General features: G+C 48.0%; 8 protein-coding genes across 8 annotated transcripts; 5 read left to right on the top strand and 3 right to left on the bottom strand.

Annotated features, from left to right (window-relative positions):
* Window positions 1-378: 378 nt before the first annotated feature.
* C8Q69DRAFT_511683 (hypothetical protein) lies at window positions 379-1,546 on the top strand (the record flags this gene model as incomplete). The annotated part of the gene is made up of 4 exons (XM_028633273.1): window positions 379-605; window positions 755-891; window positions 961-1,290; window positions 1,323-1,546. The coding sequence occupies exons 1-4, from the start codon at window positions 442-444 to the stop codon at window positions 1,544-1,546; spliced, it is 855 nt and encodes a 284-aa protein (XP_028488739.1). The 5' UTR covers window positions 379-441.
* A 201-nt stretch (window positions 1,547-1,747) lies between these two features.
* C8Q69DRAFT_449778 (hypothetical protein) lies at window positions 1,748-3,899 on the bottom strand. Its single transcript, XM_028629393.1, has one exon. The coding sequence runs from the start codon at window positions 3,781-3,783 to the stop codon at window positions 1,987-1,989; it is 1,797 nt and encodes a 598-aa protein (XP_028488738.1). The 5' UTR covers window positions 3,784-3,899; the 3' UTR covers window positions 1,748-1,986.
* Window positions 3,900-5,527: 1,628 nt separating this feature from the next.
* On the top strand, window positions 5,528-6,336 carry C8Q69DRAFT_440200 (hypothetical protein; the record flags this gene model as incomplete). Its single annotated transcript, XM_028628626.1, has 3 exons — window positions 5,528-5,580; window positions 5,672-5,919; window positions 5,990-6,336. 3 exons carry the CDS (start codon window positions 5,528-5,530, stop codon window positions 6,334-6,336), a joined length of 648 nt encoding a protein of 215 aa, XP_028488737.1.
* A 545-nt stretch (window positions 6,337-6,881) lies between these two features.
* Window positions 6,882-8,403, top strand: C8Q69DRAFT_523778 (hypothetical protein; the record flags this gene model as incomplete). Its single annotated transcript, XM_028633572.1, has 7 exons — window positions 6,882-6,982; window positions 7,054-7,119; window positions 7,177-7,263; window positions 7,320-7,376; window positions 7,438-7,506; window positions 7,576-7,832; window positions 7,907-8,403. The coding sequence occupies 7 exons, from the start codon at window positions 6,882-6,884 to the stop codon at window positions 8,308-8,310; spliced, it is 1,041 nt and encodes a 346-aa protein (XP_028488736.1). The 3' UTR covers window positions 8,311-8,403.
* A 141-nt stretch (window positions 8,404-8,544) lies between these two features.
* On the top strand, window positions 8,545-9,584 carry C8Q69DRAFT_523777 (hypothetical protein; the record flags this gene model as incomplete). The annotated part of the gene is made up of 3 exons (XM_028633571.1): window positions 8,545-8,759; window positions 8,829-8,992; window positions 9,055-9,584. 3 exons carry the CDS (start codon window positions 8,545-8,547, stop codon window positions 9,582-9,584), a joined length of 909 nt encoding a protein of 302 aa, XP_028488735.1.
* Window positions 9,585-9,973: 389 nt separating this feature from the next.
* C8Q69DRAFT_484129 (acetyltransferase, GNAT family) lies at window positions 9,974-11,134 on the bottom strand (the record flags this gene model as incomplete). The annotated part of the gene is made up of 1 exon (XM_028631755.1): window positions 9,974-11,134. One exon carries the CDS (start codon window positions 11,132-11,134, stop codon window positions 9,974-9,976), a length of 1,161 nt encoding a protein of 386 aa, XP_028488734.1.
* A 1,459-nt stretch (window positions 11,135-12,593) lies between these two features.
* On the bottom strand, window positions 12,594-13,918 carry C8Q69DRAFT_10468 (hypothetical protein). Its single transcript, XM_028625056.1, has 3 exons — window positions 13,902-13,918; window positions 13,636-13,849; window positions 12,594-13,529 (listed from the first exon to the last, which is right to left on the bottom strand). The coding sequence occupies exons 2-3, from the start codon at window positions 13,761-13,763 to the stop codon at window positions 12,833-12,835; spliced, it is 825 nt and encodes a 274-aa protein (XP_028488733.1). The 5' UTR covers window positions 13,764-13,849; window positions 13,902-13,918; the 3' UTR covers window positions 12,594-12,832.
* A 1,309-nt stretch (window positions 13,919-15,227) lies between these two features.
* C8Q69DRAFT_502626 (hypothetical protein) lies at window positions 15,228-15,637 on the top strand (the record flags this gene model as incomplete). The annotated part of the gene is made up of 2 exons (XM_028632410.1): window positions 15,228-15,257; window positions 15,320-15,637. The coding sequence occupies 2 exons, from the start codon at window positions 15,228-15,230 to the stop codon at window positions 15,635-15,637; spliced, it is 348 nt and encodes a 115-aa protein (XP_028488732.1).
* Window positions 15,638-20,202: the final 4,565 nt, after the last annotated feature.

Here is a 20,202-nt window from a genome sequence, read left to right as displayed (position 1 = left end):
AATTTAATATTTTAGAAAATCATAATCAAAATAATGGTTGAAAAGCAATATCAGCGGTGATTGGGATAGGTTTATAGGATGATAGGATGGTTTCGATATCATGTCTGAAATGGATTGACGAATAGGTGCTTTCAATGACACCGCCCCTTGTGCTCTGTCGCACATGACGATTCGAAACCGTTTCCTTGATTTCAGGACTTCAGTCATATCTCAATTCTCAGCAAAAACAGAAGGGCATACTGACTAGCTGCGCAGCATGTTAGGTGTGGCCTCAAAAAAAGGCAGAGTTCTCCGACCTAGTCACCTGGTAACCCCCTCAGTGAATACTGAGATGTGTTATTACTCAAGGCGCCCTCTTTCTTCCTCCATAAAGAAAATCCCTCACTGACTCTCCGACTTCAACTACCTCTACCTCTACAAGCAACTCACACACGAGGCATCATGGCTGCAGAACCATCTACAAGCAAAAAACGTCGTCTCGATCCTGAGACTTCTGTCAAGGAGGAGGTGTCTCCAGGAGCCAACCAAGACGCCCCCTCAAGGGACAAACAGACTTCCGGGGGTGAGTTAGAAAAGAGAAGTGACCTTTGGGAACCGTTCAAAAGGTATGAAACTTTGCCGTCCCCTCTGGAGCACTTCCTATTAAGAGCATCAGACTTTTCAACTCCCCAGATCACTCCGATGTGAAAATCTGCGTGCGGGGTTCTGTCGAGTTCTATGGTCATTCACTCGTGTTTAAAATACGTTGCCCCAGTCTCGCAGAGATTCAGGTACCAGCCGCATCGGGCAAAAGTTCAATATCTATCTCCGGAGATGACCGCGCTGTCCTCAGGATGCTAGAATATATTTACACTGGGGATTATTCTGTTGACACTTCTACACTCTTCCAAGGTAAGACAAACATAAACTATCAATTTCTGGTCCCTCAATATTTGCGTTATTAACGTGGCTTTCTTCTAGGTTGGCAGAAATCCGAAGGAAAACTCACCAGACATGCAAGGGTGTATAGTCTTGCTCGCAACTACAAGCTTAGCGACTTACAAGCCCTCTGTTATGATAAGTGCGCAAAAGATTGGAATTGTGGCTCTTTTTGCCAATCTGTCTTTTGTGATCTGGAACCGACAGATAAGGACGAGATCAGCTTTGTGATGGATACCGCCATAGATCACGCTGATGAGCTACTTAAAGATGAGGCATTTGTGAATACGCTGGCAACAGGACGTGGCTTCAATAACCTCAGTGTTACTGCTTTCTTCATTTTGTTTGCGCAGAAACTACTTTTGAAGCAGCGTACGTCAAGCGGATCTAAACCTACATTGTAGCTAGGGATATTTGCAATGACGGGAGAAAGAAGAGCACATCTTACGTGGCAGGGACACTGGTCGGGGAGGCACTGTTCTACATGTATGTAGCAACGAAGCATCGATTTGACAACACGCTTAGAATGCGAACCGCAAATACTATATCCTTCTCTACTTATGAAAGTATTATACGATTAATACAACCCCCAAAAACCTCTGCCAACTCGATTCCTGAGCTTCATTGACTATCTCGGGAAACTTCGCATTGAAGAAAGTCGAAGCTCGCGGAAGACAGCACAATAAGAGCCTCTATTTTTCGGGGCCCTTATCAGATTGCGCTATACACCATTTATGAGTGGTGGATTCGGCCGTATCGTAACCGCAGTGACAATGGAACATATATGGAAACCCCATGATAAGTTGTGTGCCATGACTTTTTATAGACCCTCCGGCTTCCGCGATATATATGTGTGAAGCTTCTTTCCTTCTGTAATCGAAGAGTCGTACTATTGTATTGCAAATATCGTCTGCTCTAAATATATACACTGAAAAGAACACATTTTATCCCTGCACGCCTTGAATAGTGACCATAACAGCTCAAAACCTTCTGTGGGTCATGAGAACCGTACCCAATAACTCCTTTCTCAGCATCCATTCAAGTATTTTCCAATCAAACACGCAGCTACTAAAATGGCCCAAGGGCAATCTCTCCACTATCCCCGGAACCACTATCCCCTCTCCATACCACAGGAATTTCACCCCGACTTTTGAATTGCACTTTCTCTGCATAGTTGGCGATCCCCTTACCACCCCTTGACGCACTCACAACTAGCATTCGATTGTCCAGGTAATCAAATTCTGGTAGCGCTCTCCATCCTCGCATGCGGCTGGCTTCCACAATCACTAGCATTGTAATTATACCCGTGATAATCGCACTGGCAACAATATACCCCCGTGACCCGATGCGGACGGCCGAGACATACACCCGTGCGGGCGCGGAGACCTTGAAACCTCCCACCATCAACTGGGCCGATGCATAGGCCACGAGAATGTCGTCAACTAGGGAGGTAACGGCGTTTTCCAGTCCCTTCAGGACTACTTGTGTCTCTGACAGGGTTTGAGTCGTATTCCCCTCAGCGTTCATGACGGAGGTCCGATAGTCGCTGATACTGGCGTTCAAGGTGTCGCCGAGGATCGAGCGGTAGTATCCTGTCAGGTCATTCGAGATGAGCTCCAGCTGGCGCATAACAACGTGAGTCATGTTGTGGTGAGGGTCGATGCTGGGAGGCGGGGAAGCTGTAGGTACTTTGCTGACGGTGATGTTGCGGCCGTCGATGTCGATGGAGACATTGAACCGCGCCGGGGTGAAGGTGACAGCGCACTGGGTCGCATTCAGGAATGCATAATACTTTCCCGCTGCTATAGCCATGTACCGCATTGCTGTGAACGCGGTGGGAACTGCTGCAACACCGATGGCAACGATCGAGCTGCTGCCTCGGCCTACGTACACGGAGTATTCCCCAGAGGAAGATTTGCTGTCGGGGAGGGGTCCCTCCGCGGCATAAAGATTTGTCTCAGGGAGGTCACTGTCAATTACAAATTGCGAGCTGTCATTATAGATGCAGGTGACAGAGGCGTCGAGACCAACTTCATCATAGCTATAGTTGGTGGCACGGGGGATGTCGAGAACAGAGGCATCGAGGAGACCAACGCTTGCACCCGCCCCGTAAGATCGACCGTGATAGTTATAGCGTGTGTTATCCAGCTTGCCATGGTCACGAATACCGCCATCAACTGGAGATGCCGAGTTGGCTGAGGACAGTAGAGACGTCAGCATGCCCACGCCAACCGAGTAGGTGAAGTAGCCCTTCGTATCACGGATCGTCAAGCCGGTCTGATCGATCTCCGATGGATATTCTCGGATATATGATAAGTTGGACCAGCCTGGAACAAGAGTAGTAGCGTTTTGGACGCTGGTTGTGTCTACTGGGGTCAGAGCACCAGCCCACAGGGCAGAAAACACTGCAGACACATTACTGAATAGAATCGTGATGATAACCATCCAGGCAGGCAGGCTCCAGTTGTATGTGGGAGTGGAGAGCGCCGACCAGAAGCCCAGCATATCGAGTGAAATGGGGGCTTTCGTGAACCAAATTCTAGTCGCCAGGTTGATCAGGCGACAGAGGACGAAAATCTCGATGGCTGCCAGCATAGCAGCGATGACCTGGACCACTGTTTGAACAGAGGTACGATATCGATCAACCAGTGTGCACAAGTAACCAGGCATGTGCCAGTTGCGGATATCGCTAATTATTAGCAGGATGCTTAGGGTCAAGGGGATGAGGTGGAGGCCGAACAAGAGATGCTCGCTCCACGAGACGGTATTAAACGTAGTCGCCGGGCGATCGTAGTCATCCTTAGCAGTTGTTATCGCCAGGCGAAATATGTGCCGTTTCTCATCGGGGGTGTTTCCCTTCTGCATGTTCAGATAAACTCAGACTCGGTAACAATATATACTTCTGTTATAGTGAATGTGGACAGGAAAGACAAATACCGCGTCTGCTCGTCCTTCATGAGGAGAAATACTTGCTATTAGGGGCAGGCAGTTTTACATAGCTGGGCCTCGATGTCGCGACTACGCGCCAGGAGCAGTGGCTGCATAGATCGAACAAATAAGAGCATGCGAGCTGGATAGGGATCTGCTGGTCCATACCTAATTATATTCATGACATGGATATTGATGCATTAGGCAAGTAACCCCAATCGGGGTTTGTGTATAGTTAACTAAGTACATACATCAACTAGATATTAGTTCCGGGACAACGTTGCTCTGTCCATCGAGCTGCACGAACCATGTTTGGCACTAGTTATCAAAAGCAACTGTTTATATAATTGGTGGGATTGTAGCGCCAGGTTCGCAAGTTGTGTTAGTTGTAGGCAATTATTGGTTGATAATAGCAGCCCCCACGGCCAGACGTGGCGATCTCGGTTGCTGATTTGTTTGACGAGTTGAGATCCCTAGCTGCCAAGCAGTTGACCTCCAGTCATGTTGAGCGGATTAAGCGCCGAAGAAAGAACTAGATGTGATGCAGACTCAAATGCTACTGAGCTACGATCTACAGGATACCACTCTAAGTAACGAAAGCGCCGACCGTCTGTCATCTTACAGTAGCCTTGTTTCACGCTCATAACCGGAGCTGGCATGGGCGTTTGAAACACTGGGAAGCGTCATGGTAGTTACTGGGCCCAACTGAATAATCAAGACTGTTGGGTAAATATAGCTAAAATAATATCCAGCGCTATCGCAGTTCTCTGCCTCGCACTCAATGCCGATCGCCAAGGTCGCTACAACTCCTCTAGGTGATTCGTGTACGATAAGCGCCCAGAACTCTGAGCTCGACAGAACATAAACTAGCTTCCAATAGATTAAGTGAGCCGTCTTGCGGATTGGGTTTCATGTTGCGCGCAGCTGAGACCATCTCAAAAATATTATTCAATAATAGGTCAACATAATATGATCTGATAAACCCTGGCATTTCAAACGACTCAAAAGTCCAACAACGCTACCATTTCCGGGGATTGATCGACGCTGGGATCTCATTTAACTATCAATCATATATGCTCTGAATACAAATCCATCATTTACTATAGCAGAAAAGAAAGGAAGTAAGGAACGGAAACAAGAGATTCTGCAATTTCCGTTCTTGACTTATCCTTACATTTCCGATTTCTTCCATGCTCTTATCTAGTTCGATTCCCTCGCCGGTCGTCTGAGATTCGTGATTTTATTCTCCACAAGCTCTGGCTATTCGATACTATGTAGTTCCACAATGGAAAATACTTCTTGGATGGCCTTTGTATGCAAAAAGTACATAGAGCCAATCCACTCTCCCACATGAAATATCCCTTGAATATCAACCCTACTATCACTATTACTAAACCTGAAGTTCCCTAATATGCCTATTGCAGCAACATTCAATCATCGACATCATATCGGTGTTTCTACAAGAAGTGATCGGCTGAGGTGAGGTTGGAACATAGGCAACCGCAAGTGATGTTGCCTAGTGTTATAGTTTTACCACACAACGTCGAGTTTCGACTTCTTCTCTACCTTCAGGCCACTCTGCTATCTCAACCTCATCCTCTCAGTTCAATCCATCTACCCAGCTACGAGCATGTTAGCTAAAAAGCGCCGTCTGAGCACAGAAACTGAAAGTGTTGCTACAATGGCTGACGAGAACGGACAACAAAAGGAAGACTGTTGGAGTGTCTTCAAAGGGTGAGTCTTATCATGGTTCCCTTTCTATCTTATCTCATAATACACGCTTGAAAACATGGCCCTGGAAAGCTGTCTGATATGTATTTCACAGCTATTACGGCTCTTCTGAAGACTCGGATATAACACTTTACCTGGGTCGCAAGAAGGTCCCTTTTCCCGCTCATCGTCTGATCCTTAAGGCTCGCAGCCCCTACTTCCGTGAAGTCGAGAAGGATCAAGGTGGAAAATACGACATCTACATGGAACGTGAACCTCGCATCGGCGGTTTGAAGTTGATGCTGCAGTATATCTATACTGGAGACTACAGCTTCGATGTAAGAACAGCGAATGTCCAGGAAGGTATCGCAACTCCCCTCGCTAAATACGATGATTCTAGAGACTGATTCCATCTATTTCTCTTGTTTGATAGAATTTGAACCTGATGTCGATTCGCTGAACATCCACGCGATTGTCTGTTCAACCGCCATCGATTACGATGTCAAGGGCCTCGAAGATCTCTGTGTGAAAAAGTTCAAGAAGAGTATCGTTACCAACTGGAACGTTCAATCCTTTTGTCGCTGTGCAGAGATGGTTTTCCACTACGCTTGTTTCTTCAACTGTATGGCGCTACGTCCTGTGATTGTTGATACGGCCATCAGCCACGCGGAAGAACTTCGTGAGCGCCCCGAGTTCATCCATGTCATAGATAGGAGTCATGATTTCGCAGAGGATTTGGCGAAGAGATTTCTGTGGGAACATTCTGTGGGAATATTGTGACATGGTTCGCCCTTGGTGAGTGGAATCTTTCCTGGGTGGCTCAAGCATGCAGCCTGGCTCTCTCACTGTGGAATGAGAGGCAGAATTACAAACTTCATCCGTATAATGTCCGTAGGATAGTCAAGTTCAAATACAAGAAATTCCCAAGTTGCACTCTGTTTATCCTATATGACTGAAACGAGTAATCAAATTGCTGGCGCCATTACGAAGAGTACCTAATCTAGCAGCAAAACATACAGACACACAGTTATGAAAATGTGAATACACAAAGCATCCCTGTATGTATACCATGACAAGCGGGATTTCCCAACATAATCCACCATCTGATGGGAGTCCCCGTCACAATATTGTCATGTTTATTCACCTGACGATTGCCCCGCTTCTATCCTGAGGTTCATAAAGGAGCTTCTCTGCATCGCTCCCCTTTGCGATCTCCATCTTCTCTCCCTTTTCATCTGCCCTCCGCAACATCATCGATCTATAGCATCCTTCTTCCTTGTCCCCCCTTCTTCGACGACCGGCCACGGGCACTGGCCAAGTCCAATATGGCTCGCGGAACAATTTTTTCCAGTGCTCGCAGCACTGCTCCTGCGTCCATCTATGGGTGGAGCCCTAGGATCGATGAAGAGTACATGGATGACAGCTGGTAAGATCTGACATGACATGACCTAGTACATACCGAAGACATGAGCTGATATATGATATAATTATGAGTAGGAATCCTGCATCTCAGCGTACTACGAAGCATGAGGCGGCCGACTGGGCTGGGGATCCTTGGGAATGGTAATATTACACTGCAATTTGAAATGTACACATGCATCTACTAACCTGTGCATGCAGCAGTGCGGATACCGCCAGTACGGCTATGCAGACACCCTCCTGGGATTCCGCGCCGAAGGAGGAGAAGGTCGAGGCCATGTCTGTCAGGTAATGCTATATCCTGCCAAGGATACGTTAAAATTCTTTATCTTACATATCAGCAGTGGTGCCTGCGGGTCCGAGACGCCAGAGCCTGAAACCTCTTGCACGGCACCAGACCGGTAAGTATAAGCGTGGCACTTCTTTTGGAATCTGCTTAGTGGTACTGATGAAAATCAATAGCAACCCCGAAGTTGATGAGGAAGACTGGGATATGTCTGATACTCAGAACTTCTGGGCCAAATTTAAAGAGTGAGTATCATCTGATTGCCATTTCAGAGCTTCTGATAATGATATGTTTTGGCTGCTAACAAAATACAGCCTCTGGGGAGATGAAAAGACTTCCGACGTCAGGCTCTATTCGGTTGACGGATACCCGCCGGTCGATGCCCACTGGCTCTTTATCAACATGAGGACCAGCGCCATTGCCGACTTATGGGGTGGCAAGGATGTCAATGGTAAAGATTGGGTCCAAACGGACATTGACGGACGGACTCTCCGTAGAGTCATTCAGTACATTTACACCGGAGACTACGATACTCATGTCGACTATGATCTCGAACATAAGGACGCCGAAGGTAAGAACCTCGAAGGGAGGAGTCTTGTTGGAAAAATGTAATAGAAACTGACTTGTCTCTTTTATATTATCCAGACGAGTACGGCTTCTCGAATTCGCGTTGTCCCGAGGATATCTTCGGGGCTCACGCCCACGTCTATCGCGCTGCGCAGCTGTACCAGATCCGCGGCCTCACCAAGATCTGCGCGGACAAGTTCGAGAATGTCTGTGGAAACAAATGGAACAGCAAGTCGTTCTCCAATGCCGTTGATATCATTTACTTTGACACGACCTTTGGGGTCCCTCCCAAGTCTTTGAAAGACAAGATGAAGCAACTCGCTCTTCAGGCAGCAGTTGATCATGCTGAGGAGCTCCGCCATTGTCCTGACTTCAGGGGACTGTTGAACAATCCGACGAATTATTTTGCGAGTGACCTCGTGTTGGATATGTTCCGGACGAAGTCTGAATCTGAATGGACCTCGCAGGGCGGTTGGTGTTGACGTTTCTTCTTGGACTGAGAAACATATCTTTCGGGGACGCGAGCACATGGTAGTTTTGGGACAAGGTTAGCTCAGATACCTAGTAGATAGCAGATACTTACGACATAGGCGGTAGTAACTATTAGTCGGTATGCTTAATTCACAACTCCAGGCAGTTCCGTAACAATTTTTCCTTCCTATATCGCTTTCACTCTCTCTTTTTTTTTGTCCCCTCCTTCACTTCTCCCCCTCACCATGTCAGACATTCCCCTTTCCACCCCTACTTATGAGCCTGGCTCCTCCATCACGGTAACTTCTACAAATCAGTTCGATAACCAGAGTGATTTCAAAGATTACATTCTCTCCGCACTGCATCAAGTCAAGGAGTATCACGAGTTTGTGTTCATCGACGTGCCTTCCTCTTGGGGAGAGGCCGTTTTACAGCTTATCGATGAGAGTATCCCGTCTCGGTAAATTCTTTAAAGACCTTCTTCTGTAATATCTAATCACCCTTGAAAGTCTTACTTATCCTACCACAGAAAAAGCTACAATACTATAACCCACACATTACGAATAAGAGTGGTGTTCACATGGATCCATGACTGCGTCCAAGGCTGGCTCACAAAGCAACTGGTCGAGTGGCTGTTGAACGGTGACATCACGCGAGAAGAAGAGTTGCTTTTACACCCGGGAGTTGGCACAAGTGGGTTATCCTTATCGTTCACTGTTTGAACAGTAATTCTATTCTTACATATGTATACCTAGCCCTTCATTTCACGACCGGCCCCTACAGTGGCTCCAGGAAAGAGCCGGACCTTTTCTTCCAAGTCAACGATCACATCCTCCCAACTCTTGTCGTAGAGTGTGGCTGGAGTGATTCGAAGGGACGAATTTACGACGACATGAACCTGTTGTTGGTGGGAGGCAATGGCTCTATCAAGATTGTCATCATCGTCAAATGGGCAAAGTTGCGAGGAAGTCGCGTCTCAGGGACTGTCGAGCTCTTCATGAGAGATCGAAACGACATCCCTATCTTGAAACAAATCGAGATACGTATATTCGAGGCTTTTTCATCGATGTTCTACTTACTTATCGCATGGTATTTATATATACAGACTGTCTTCCCACGCCCTACCACTACGAATCTCCAACGACTAGAGATCCGACGAGGTGATCTTTTTGGTGACGCACTGTTAGCCGGTCGCAACCGGAATGATATCCTTTACCTGGATGTTGAGCGATTGCGTGACCATGCTACCAGAAGTCTCAGATTCATGAACCTTGTTCCTGCTTAGGCATATCTTTCAATAATCTGTATCTAATTAGCTGATTCTTGCTGTTCTCGAAGTCACAATTTCTGAGTGCTAGAGACGACTCCAGCGCATTCCGCTTTTTAGTCCACACATAACATGCTTCGTAGCTAGCCAGTGATCAGAATGCCCCTCTGTCTTAGTTAGAGACCAAAATAAGCTCGAGGTCTAGTCTAAAAAACAAAAACAAAAACATCGCATGCAGCAAGTAAATCTCAAGAAACAAGTCTTTTCAGGGATGCGCGCCATATCACAATAGACACATAGCAGTTTTCGGGAAAAGGTTAGCTCAGATACAGAGAGATAGCGATTCTACAATAAATAGTAGAAACTTGGCATGTTCTATATGCAGTCCACTTGCTCAATAGTACGTACTAATCAGTGAGCTCTATGACTGTCCAGGTATCAGCCCAGGCTTCCTTGCCGCCAACCTTCTCCATCACAGCTCTACTAGCAAGATTGTTAGCAGCAACATCCGCATGTCCCCACGCTTCCTCCTTGTCCCCTTGCTGCCGAAAGATCGCGCCTTCCAGCAACCTGGAGCGCATGATTTCCTTGGAGATCTGCACGGCTAATCCACGACCTCGATGTTCAGGCTCGACATGCAACGTGGCGAGGCTTCCATCGAATCCGAGAAACTCCCAGGCGATAGGCATCTCCTCGTCTTCGTCTTCCTCTGTCGAATCTGTAGTATTACCATCATAATAAATAGCTACACCCGCCATCTTGGCCAGAGATGCCCTTGATCGAGGGATGTGCGTTCGGCTACTGACCAGATCAAACTGGTGCGGGAGGACACCATAGCGCCCCTTTCGATCTGTGAACCGGTATCCCTGGGGAAGAGCATTGGTCGTTGGCTCTCCGGATTGATCCAAAGAGGACCTGCCTGTTTCTGGCGGGAAGAGATACTTGATATAGGGTGGATCATCTCGACGGATAATCCGAACACCAGGGATGGTGTTTGGATCTAAATAATCCCCAGATGCCGTGAGCAGAGCTAGGAGGCCCGTATGCATGGCCCCGAAGAGGAACGCTGTAGGCGGCGGAGCGGGAACCTTGGCCAGTGGGGTTGTTGTCGTACTGGCATTGGAGGAAGAAAGCGGATCTATAGTGGATGCTTCCGATGCCAAATACTCCGGAAGCAGATTTGTCTTGACGTACCTCAGTAGCGCAAGAAGTCGGCCCTGCGCTTCAGCTAGCCTTTCTGGAGGAGCCGTGAGCTTAGACACGAAATTCTCCGAGGCTTGAGGCCGGGTAGCTCCATCCTTCTCCAGGCTCGAGTAGATGTATGCCTGGGTCTCCCGGCCGCGGAATAAATCGACGATCAATACTATCCATGGCGATGAGGGAGAGAGGCCCGACACTGTTGGTGACTGGGGCGGAAAGGTTGCGATGACATGCGCCGTCGAGGACGGGTAGGCAAAATTATGTTGAATCCTCCTGAGCACGGCCAGGCTGTAAGGAAGATGAGTGCGCAGGAGCGGTAGGATCGTGGTTTGTGGATCAGGATGATTCCAAATTCCTCGGGTGGCCATGACTTGCATAAGTAGCTCCCAACAGTAGTGGCTCCCTATTAATACCGTTCCCGTGCCTGCGGCTTGTACCTTGCACCGCTAGATTGGCTTTTCGTGAGAGGAAACGAAACGGACCCTGGTAGCTGAGCTGAAGATTGGCAGCTTGGACGATGTTCCAGAATGAGTCTCACGCTCCCTTAACTTATAGATAAGACTGCCATTGATAATGACTCATCCGACGAAAGCTCGTCGTCCGCAAATAACAAAAACAAAGTTAGTGCGCCGGCCCCTGTTGATTTGGTGTCGACTAATAATAACGAGAGACGCTTCGGTGACTCCGACCAAGATCGTGTTAGAAACGGGCCGAGTCGCTGTGGCCGTGCACAGCGCACGGGACGCCGTTGACGACCTTCCTGTTCCGGAGTGGGTCATGTGATGCATACTAGATCTGCTGCGTTAGAAGATTAGAAGACCGCGTGGAATTCCGTGCATTAGGAGTCGACGACGGCTTGCACGATGGCAAAGTGAGCTGTCTTGTTCTAAAGACAATGGCTGCATGATCTTCTCAACGGCTTCAAAGATATGTCCGTAGGTCAAACGTTCTCGAGTTACGTTAGTTAGTATCGAGATTGCTCGTACGGAAGATATACACTTACCCTCAGGTAAAAGTCATATCAGAGTCAAACCCTGTACCTAGCACGTTGCGCCAAGCCTTACCAAAACCTCCAGCACTCCTCGAACCAGGTGGGATCTCTGGGAAACCTGCGCCCATGCGGCATTCATGCCAATATTAGATAAGCGAAGATAGCGTTCCTTTGAAAGTCGCCATGTTCGTCGCATGCGGTAGATGTCTCAAGACTTATTAACCGACAATGGACAGCAGGCTGGTAGACGATGCGTAGAGGATTTATGTGTCGTAGATCAGGCACAAGTTGGCAACTGGTATGATAATACTCTAGTGCCCAATGTCAGCCAGCAGAGCCAAGTTCCATCCAGCCAATGCTGATCACCTTAATTGGGCGGTGATACATCCCTTCAGAGTCCAGACGAGGATCATCGCAGCCAGCTGTATCTCATCACTCGCATCACTCTTCGCATCCCAGTGCTCCCCTTCTTTGCTCTCACCCCAGACAGTTCAGAGAATAAACTCAGTCCGGGCACTGCCGAGTGGGCCCTAACCGAAGCTATTGCCGATCTGCCAAGCGTCCCCATCAGTGACAAATACCTAGTGGTTAGTCTAGCAACTGTGAACTACTACCCGTTCAACAACAAGGAAAAACGTCTTCTCATTCGCTGCCGCGTTAAAGCGTTCAAGCTATGATGGCGTTCGCAGGGGAAGAGGTCCGTGTGTCGGGGGATCTCGCCTGTTCATGGGAACGAAGTCGAACAGCAGAAAGAGCAAGACAGCAGAGACAGCGAAGAACTGGGGATAGTGGTTAATTCAATTCGCAAATCCAGGGAGCAGACGTTGATATAAGAAAATCGATTCAGAGAGATAACAATACGTTAGACATTATTAAAAGACGTTAACACCCGGAGGGGAAGGAGGAAACAGCTAACAGAGACAAGCGCCGCCAGAGGGGGTTGGCCTCGGCTCCACACAAACTCCATACTCCAGAGAACTCCATCCCAATATTCCACTGACGCAGTTGCCTGCCTGCCTCTTTTTACCCGTTTTTTTGAAAAAATGTCCCCGACAATTACTAAGTAGAAAAGGGTTCAGAAGGGACTCCTGGGCCCCACCATCCAGTCTTCCATCGCCAACCATTCGCTCCATCGGGCCTCAGCAGCGCTTATCTCTTCTTCCAGGGGATCACGGATGGGCCGTAAGAATGGTACTTGCTGGTCGGGTAGGATGTCGTACTCTCGCTTCGTAGCAGCCCAACCGCTGCTCTTGGCCGTGAACAGGTAGTTGATGCGTTCCTGGCGATGGATGGGTCCGACCCCCGCGAGCCAGTCACCGCCAAAGAACTCATATAGCACTGACGGGGAGTCTGTTCCGGTGACGATGAGGCGGCGGATGTATGGAATCAAGGAAAAGAATGGCGAACGGCCGGGAGCCGTCGAACCATAATCGGAGCCGTAGTTACTGGGATGTTGATCAGAAGAGCCGCAGATGGGGTCCGTCGGTCTCTGGCAGGGCAGATAGATGTTGAGAAAGGCTGCTAACGACTGCACAAACATGCTGTGCTGGCCGTGGTCCAGGAAATGTCGAGCGCAGCTGCGGTAGCGGGAGTGCCATTCGACGGGGTCCTGTTTAGATGCGGAGAACTGTTGCGAGAGACCCAAGGACTCGGTGATGGCATTTAATCCTGTCCGATGCTGCATGTCCTGATCTTGCTGGACATTTTGAACGTTCTGGACGTTCTGGACGTGGCTGTCGGCACACAAGGTTGGGGTTTGGCGTACATCCCGTCTGTCGAAGTTGGCTTCAGTCTCTAGTAACATCGGGGCTAAGAGGCACCATGAATCTCAGACGAGGGAACATTTAGAGAACTGGACGGGGCCAAGGATATTCATACCTCGATAGAGATGAGCGAAAGGCTCTGCGCAGGGAAAAGGGTCTTCCATCTTTGGCCGTGGAGATTCTGTTGAGTAATCTCTTCCGTAGCCCGGGACGACCTGGTGAGTCCGGATGCGGATTCGACATATGATAACGGAAGAAAGAAGTAGACGGGAAGAATGCGAAGGTCTCTCTCACAGGCCACCCATTAATCCATAGACAATTGAGCTTTTCTGTTGAGTATCAGAACTTGAAACCTGTGGCCCTGAGGCTGGGATATGGCACATCCTTATACCAGCTCGTGCCCCGCCCATCGGTCGTACCACAGTGCCTAGGGATGAAGTCGGTGTGAACTAGACTTTCGCGGGGCTTGGTAGCAGAAGAGCCGATCAGGGTCTGAAACGGAATGTTTGGAACAAGCCATAGCCTAGTACGTGCTGTCATTGCTACGAGAAGAGCGCTTATGGTGGAGCTAAGCGCACGGAACGGTGCCGGGAATTTGAGGCTATTGACCTGCTATCGAGAATTCACGAACGGGTACAGGGGATGGGAGCAAGCCACATGTCTCTAGCCACAGGAGAATGATGAGCCACATTACGTGGCTGATTGATGGTCGTGGCTAGTAAGTGGCAGTGCATTCTCGGGGGGCTTGATCTCCACGGCCTGAGGCCACTAGCGAACCTCGGTCGGATACTCTAGGGTTAGATACGCTTCCACGGATGCTCCGGCCTTTCACCCAAAAGAAAAGTCTAAGAAATTAGACTATGTGTTCGTGCGATCCATGGAATGGATAGCCTCAAAACAATAGTAATACATAATAATATCAGAAGGAAACACAACACAACGACTATTATTATAATATACCGCCTTTTTTTAGGTTGTCGCAGTCCGAACATCAATAGTTACCCAGCATGAATCAGTTGGAATCGGCTCCCGCCCCCCCCCCGGATGTCGGCAACGTGTGTATCTCGGGAGCATGCATGTCCTGAAACGAGGGAAGGCCATCAGCCCTTGCATCGATCATGAGAACACGGTAACGTCAGGATTTGCGCTATGGGGAGATCATCAAGGATGTTCTGAGCAAGATGCGGTGGAGATCGCCCGTGCTTTGGGGATGAGGTCTCCAGCCCAGCGCGACCCTGGAAGGCTGATGGTTCACTTGCGACACTAAAGACACGCTAATGCACCTGAAATCTGCTTTCCACTAGTTGGCGCCCAAACTATCAGATCGACTTAACCAGATCCTGCAGCGGGGCCAAATTCCAAATCTTGCGAGCACTGATATTGGGGGATACACAGACGGAGGGGATCGAGGTTATCGCATTTCCGAATGCGGAAATGTCAGCTCGCCCTTCATCGCAGTCAGCCGTCGTGCTGGTAGCTTAAATAAACACCTTCATGCAGCCATATCTTCTCCCTTGCTCCCACCAAGACATCATCTCACAGCTCCTCCAGAGTCTCACACTCCTTGACTCCATATACATCGGTACCTGCACCCCAGCAGAACTCAAAAACCTTTCGTCGCACTCGATATACTTTGACTCCTGCGAAGTCACTGTCTCATCCCTTCGCACACATACCAACCATCCATCCCATCATCCGTACACCACCATGGCTTACAAGACCAACTACGAGCTCTATGTAAGTTCCTCCTGACAGCCTCATAGGAATGCAAAAAACTCTTTTACTAACATCCATTGTAGAGCGATCGAACTCCCTATATCAATCGCCCGCCTCCATCTCAAGAGCTCCTCAATCCTCTGGGGACATTGTATCCCCATGTGTCAGCTCTCCAGCAGTCTCCGGTTTATCCTCCAGAGTGGTACTCGGGTGAAAATGGCCTCGGTCACTGGGCCGGTGCCTATGCAACTGCAGAGCCTCCCAGCCCAACCAACACCTCCTTCAGCAGCTCTTACCACGACTCGAAAAAGACGCGCCTGATGTCTCGCTTCCGACGAATCCTCAAACGCGATACGCGGAGTACAAACGACCTGAGAAGTCAATATCTCAACAATCTTTAAATCGAATCGAACCTTTTTATCAATCGTTCATTTCTCATTCTTAATCAACCTAATTCTCACCACCATTTCGGACATATCATTACCTCGACTTCCCGTACAATGTTCGCCCATACATACCGCGTCGGACATCTCCTTACTATCTGCGACCGGCGAGACGCACAAATCCCGCCATATTATATTTCCATTATGTCTCTTATCTTGAGTGTCATCACATTTCATTTCACGAAGCGATTTAGCGAGCACGGAGTTGGTTTCTTACATACGGGCGACCCGCGACTATATTTTACACGACATGGATAGTTCTGGAGTTTATATTTTCTTCTTGGTGTTTCACTTGTCTATCGCCGCTCTTCAGCGAATCTCTTTTTTTCTTGTGGACATGGGATTTCTACTCTTTCATACATATCATGTATACCAAATTGTGACGGAATGATCAGAATGATCAAGAAGGAAATTAGATAGATAGAGAATTTGCAAAAAAATGCAAAAGAATCAAGACATTCTTGAGAGAAAATCCTTCTGTGTTGTGCATTATTCTCCTCTTAGTCTTTTTTACTACTAGTACTATCTATCTACACTGAGTTCCGCACCCGGAGTACGTACTCTGCTCTCCATGACGTTCCCCACATAGTAAACCCCGAAAACAACCAGTCCACAACATATTCCACAAGAGACGAGAGAAAAAAAACCAACAAAAAAATGATTGTATCTCACTTGTGTCACCTGCCCTTCAATAGCCTCAAGTAAGGCCCATCTTAATCTCACCAGCCCCCCATGATTTAACCAAACGGTGAAAGAAAGCAAGTTGATCAAATCAAGCCACGACCCGAAAACCCGGATACGAATCCGTACCTAGATCCTAGACCCTTGATCGCCGACTGGGGTGCGATGGAACGAAGTGCGAACTAGTGGTAGCGCCGAACTAAACTCGTTAGTAGTTCTTCCCCATCTTCGATCGATCCTGTGGCGCTGTGGCTATGCCCACCGGTTCCTGCAATCCCAAAAAAGTCGAAAGAGAAATAAGATGTCGGAATGTGGGGACGAGAACCACTAAAATACATATTGAAATTGGGAAAAATCTTTTTTTTTTTTTTTTTTTTTGCTTTTCCGAGATAAGCCACATATCGTGGTTTTGCGCCTCGATTTTGTGTGTTCCGACTCAACTTCCGAGGTACAATACCAGCCACTTTTGAGATTGGTTCGCATTATGCTTTTCGCTGACCATGGGTTGGGTGTTCCACTGTAATTACTATGGTACGAACGAACGAACTATACCACGATAGACCGCTTCGGCTTCGCGACATTGATCCTATTCGGATTTAGTTTTGGCCTGGCTCTTTCTTGCAGGGATTAAATTATAGAGTACCATAGAAGTCATTCCCACGGAAATAACCGACTCACAATAATAATATTAGGGTTCGGTTCAGCAGAGTGTCCGTGCGGATTGGAGCCGAGGCTTTAGAGTAGTAGGGCATTCAGCCAGCCCTCGGAAGCTTTTTTGTCAGACTGTTTTTTCTTCTAAAAATTTTGGCGCCCTTTTTTTTTTGTTCACGAGCCACACAGAAGGTTCTTCGAAGTCCGTGCGATTCGCGTGTCCTTTTGGCTCTTATGTGACATTGTTTTCTAGCGTGATCTAGCACGGAACGTTTTCGTGTCAACTAATCCGGAATAATAAGAATGTTTTCGTGCTATGTACTATACTGCTACTGTGCTTACTGACGGAGTATTCCGGTCAAGCCAACTTGATTTCGCGCAGGAGACCTGATATTATCTCTTTTGCAAATCAAGGACGGATCACGTCGACGAGAGCGATTGATGGTGTCACCTTTCCTGAGCATTGAATCTCATTAGCCTAGATTTGACATGCCGAGGCAACGGCCATGACATTACCATTGCGCTGGTTCTGGAGTAGAAGGACCTTGAACTTGATTGTGATCGACGTGGAGACAGGATAACTACTCCGTACGCTTCGTCTTAGTTGACAAGTTGACAGATTGATCTGCAGGAGATTGTCGATAGGACCTGTGGCTGTGCGTTCGATTAGGGGCTTTCTCGCGGATTACGCCGCTCTGCAGGAATCGATGCTTGGCGCGGACTGTCCGAAAACCAGAGATATGCAATATGAATGTTTTAGCTGCATTTGCTCAATCACCTAATATGATGTGCTGGAGAGAACAGGGATGGAGGTCTGTCCGCGAATCTCCGTGCTGGTCTAGTCTAACAGATGATCCTGGAGCAATAATAATGGGTTTCTTTCTTGATGTTGTCCCGTCTGCGGGGCACTTGGAAGAAAATGTACGCGCGGACGCGATAATAATCCATTCCATGCGGACCAACAAAGCTTCGCGTGACTGTTGCTGTCAGCTACTTAGCTTCATAGTATCATCCGAAATGCCCGTTGACCTGACAAGCAGTGCCAACTATCCAGATTCCACACGGTGTCACCTGCGCCAGGCGAGGACAGTTTGAGTATCAAGCCCATCATCGTCTTGGTTCCTACTTCCTAGCATGGCATCGTCGAAAAAAAAAATGACAAGTCTCAGTGATAGGGCTGACCTGGTAAGGCTTCTGATCCCTGTCTTCTTCTCCTCGGGCTTCAGCCGCAAGGACGACCGGGGTTCTTCGGCTTGGTCTTCAGACTAAGATGGTGATGGTTCCCAATCGTGCGGTTCCATCCGAATCGGCCCCTAATCGACGAAGTAACGGGGACCATGCAGCAGAGTATTCTCCGATTCTGAACAAGCCTCGTCTAACCAGCACCATTGTCTGCACTTACCTAATGCCGTCCAGGCTAACTACGAACTTGAATGATTTACAATCCAGACCAAGCTTTCCCCGCCGTGGTAAAGAGTTCAAGTCAGATAAGACTACCTTTTGGTCTATGCGTTCTATCGGACCAATCGACTCCTGCCATAACCGAGACGCGAGCTCAAACTATTGACCACTAGACACCAAATCAAATCTTGTCCTTGTCAACATAGAACGATCGTCACTGTCCAGGTCCAACCTCTCGGTTTGACAGCTGTCAGGATCCGCTTATGTGAGAAACTGACGGCGCATGTCCCATCTTCCAATAGACCGGATACTGATCTGTGGCTAAGCTGAGCTGCTGAGCAAGGCACATGATAACAAAGCAAAGAGCCATTGCCATCTGTTGGCCCGGGTGTCCTCCGTTAAAATATCTAGCATCATTTGTTCTTTTCAGGCGGTATCTGCGCGTTCCCCTGAGCAAGTATCAGTCAGCCGGGATGTCGTCATGAAAGCAAGGCCCACCACTCACTCAATTAATGATGATAATACCTAGTTACGCGACCAGCAGACTGACAAATTCATCGATCCTGTTTTCGACATGTGGAAGCAGTCCGTCAAGCCCCGCGGTCTTCCTTCTCGCATGCCCCATTCCCTTCTTCCCTGAAACTTGTTGGATCCGACAGAAGTTGCCAGTTAGACAGTTCAAGTATTCCGTACAAGCCCTCAGCCTTGTGAAATGCGTCGACTCCGCGCTGTCTCTTGTTTCACCCTTGAGATATGCGCTACTGCTCTCAGGTTTGGCCATGGCACCAAGCAAGTCCAGCCAGGACACTCATAGATGTGGTTATATTCCATAGACCAGGCAATTCACATGGAGCTTTGAGGTTGTAGTATCTCACTGAAGCTCATTGTGTGTTACATCACTTGAAAGCCCCTCGTCTACGTGCAAAGTAGTCATCACAGATTGGTATTCTCCTTGCTTGTACTGTATATCTACTGTCCTAGCACATTCACTTTCCCGCTCCTGGAGTCCTCCATGTTTGTTGACGCTACAGGAAGCCGAAAAATATCGCCAAAGCTAGGAGTCTATAGGTCTAAGTCGGATCCCCTTTGAAGGTCTAGCACAAGGTTCCTTTCCGATGAGTGTCACATAGGTGTTCAGCTAGTAATACCACAGGCTGTCGCTCTCAGCGTAGCACAAATTTAGTCATCATCATAGTTCTCAAGGTACTTTGGGCTACGGCTGCTCGCGTTCTTTTCAAGTCGCTGGCACTCATCTTGTGAGGTGCTTGCATGATACGCTTGGTGTCTATCTAGTGGCCTAATCAGGTATATATGCATACTTGCAATTTATCTAATGTGTGATTTGGCATAGCCGTCATTATATATATATCAAACAACAGCATGGCTTACTCAATATCACATATTAGGTAGGTATTATGTCTAATCATTTAGCACGGAAGCAAGGTCTGACCTGAAAAACTAGAATCGCTTGTTTACGTTTAGATCTAGAGGAGAGTTGAACCCATATTTATCTCTAAAGGTATACAAAGGATCTAGAGTAATCAAGTAATCTAGCAGGTTCTACGATTCAAAGACAGATCACCTGGCGTTCGCTTTATGCGCTGACATATTTTTATCAACGCAACCACAAAGATTATACGCCAAAAACGACATGAAAGAAAAAAAGTCACGGACCCAAAAAAGCTCACACCCTTCACAACTCTCCTTTATATCAGAGAGCTGTAAAGGATGCTACGAAAAGCCCACCATGCTTTTGGCAGGCAGGATTTTGCATTCTGCGAATCTGCGGA

The sequence above is a fragment of the Paecilomyces variotii genome, assembly GCF_004022145.1.
Source record: "Paecilomyces variotii strain CBS 101075 chromosome Unknown C8Q69scaffold_1, whole genome shotgun sequence".
Taxonomy (NCBI): domain Eukaryota; kingdom Fungi; phylum Ascomycota; class Eurotiomycetes; order Eurotiales; family Thermoascaceae; genus Paecilomyces; species Paecilomyces variotii.
The sequence above is the reverse complement of the archived record's forward strand: the minus strand, read 5'-3'. Positions and strand labels throughout refer to the sequence as shown.

Excerpts from the sequence above, each read along its gene's own strand:
- C8Q69DRAFT_449778 (XM_028629393.1), bottom strand. The coding sequence starts at position 3,783 with ATGCAGAAGGGAAACACCCCCGATGAGAAACGGCACATATTTCGCCTG.
- C8Q69DRAFT_10468 (XM_028625056.1), bottom strand. The coding sequence starts at position 13,763 with ATGTCGAATCCGCATCCGGACTCACCAGGTCGTCCCGGGCTACGGAAG. Across the intron at positions 13,530-13,635 it reads TTTCGCTCATCTCTATCGAG|ACGGGATGTACGCCAAACCC; the intron begins GTATGAATATCC and ends CAACTTCGACAG.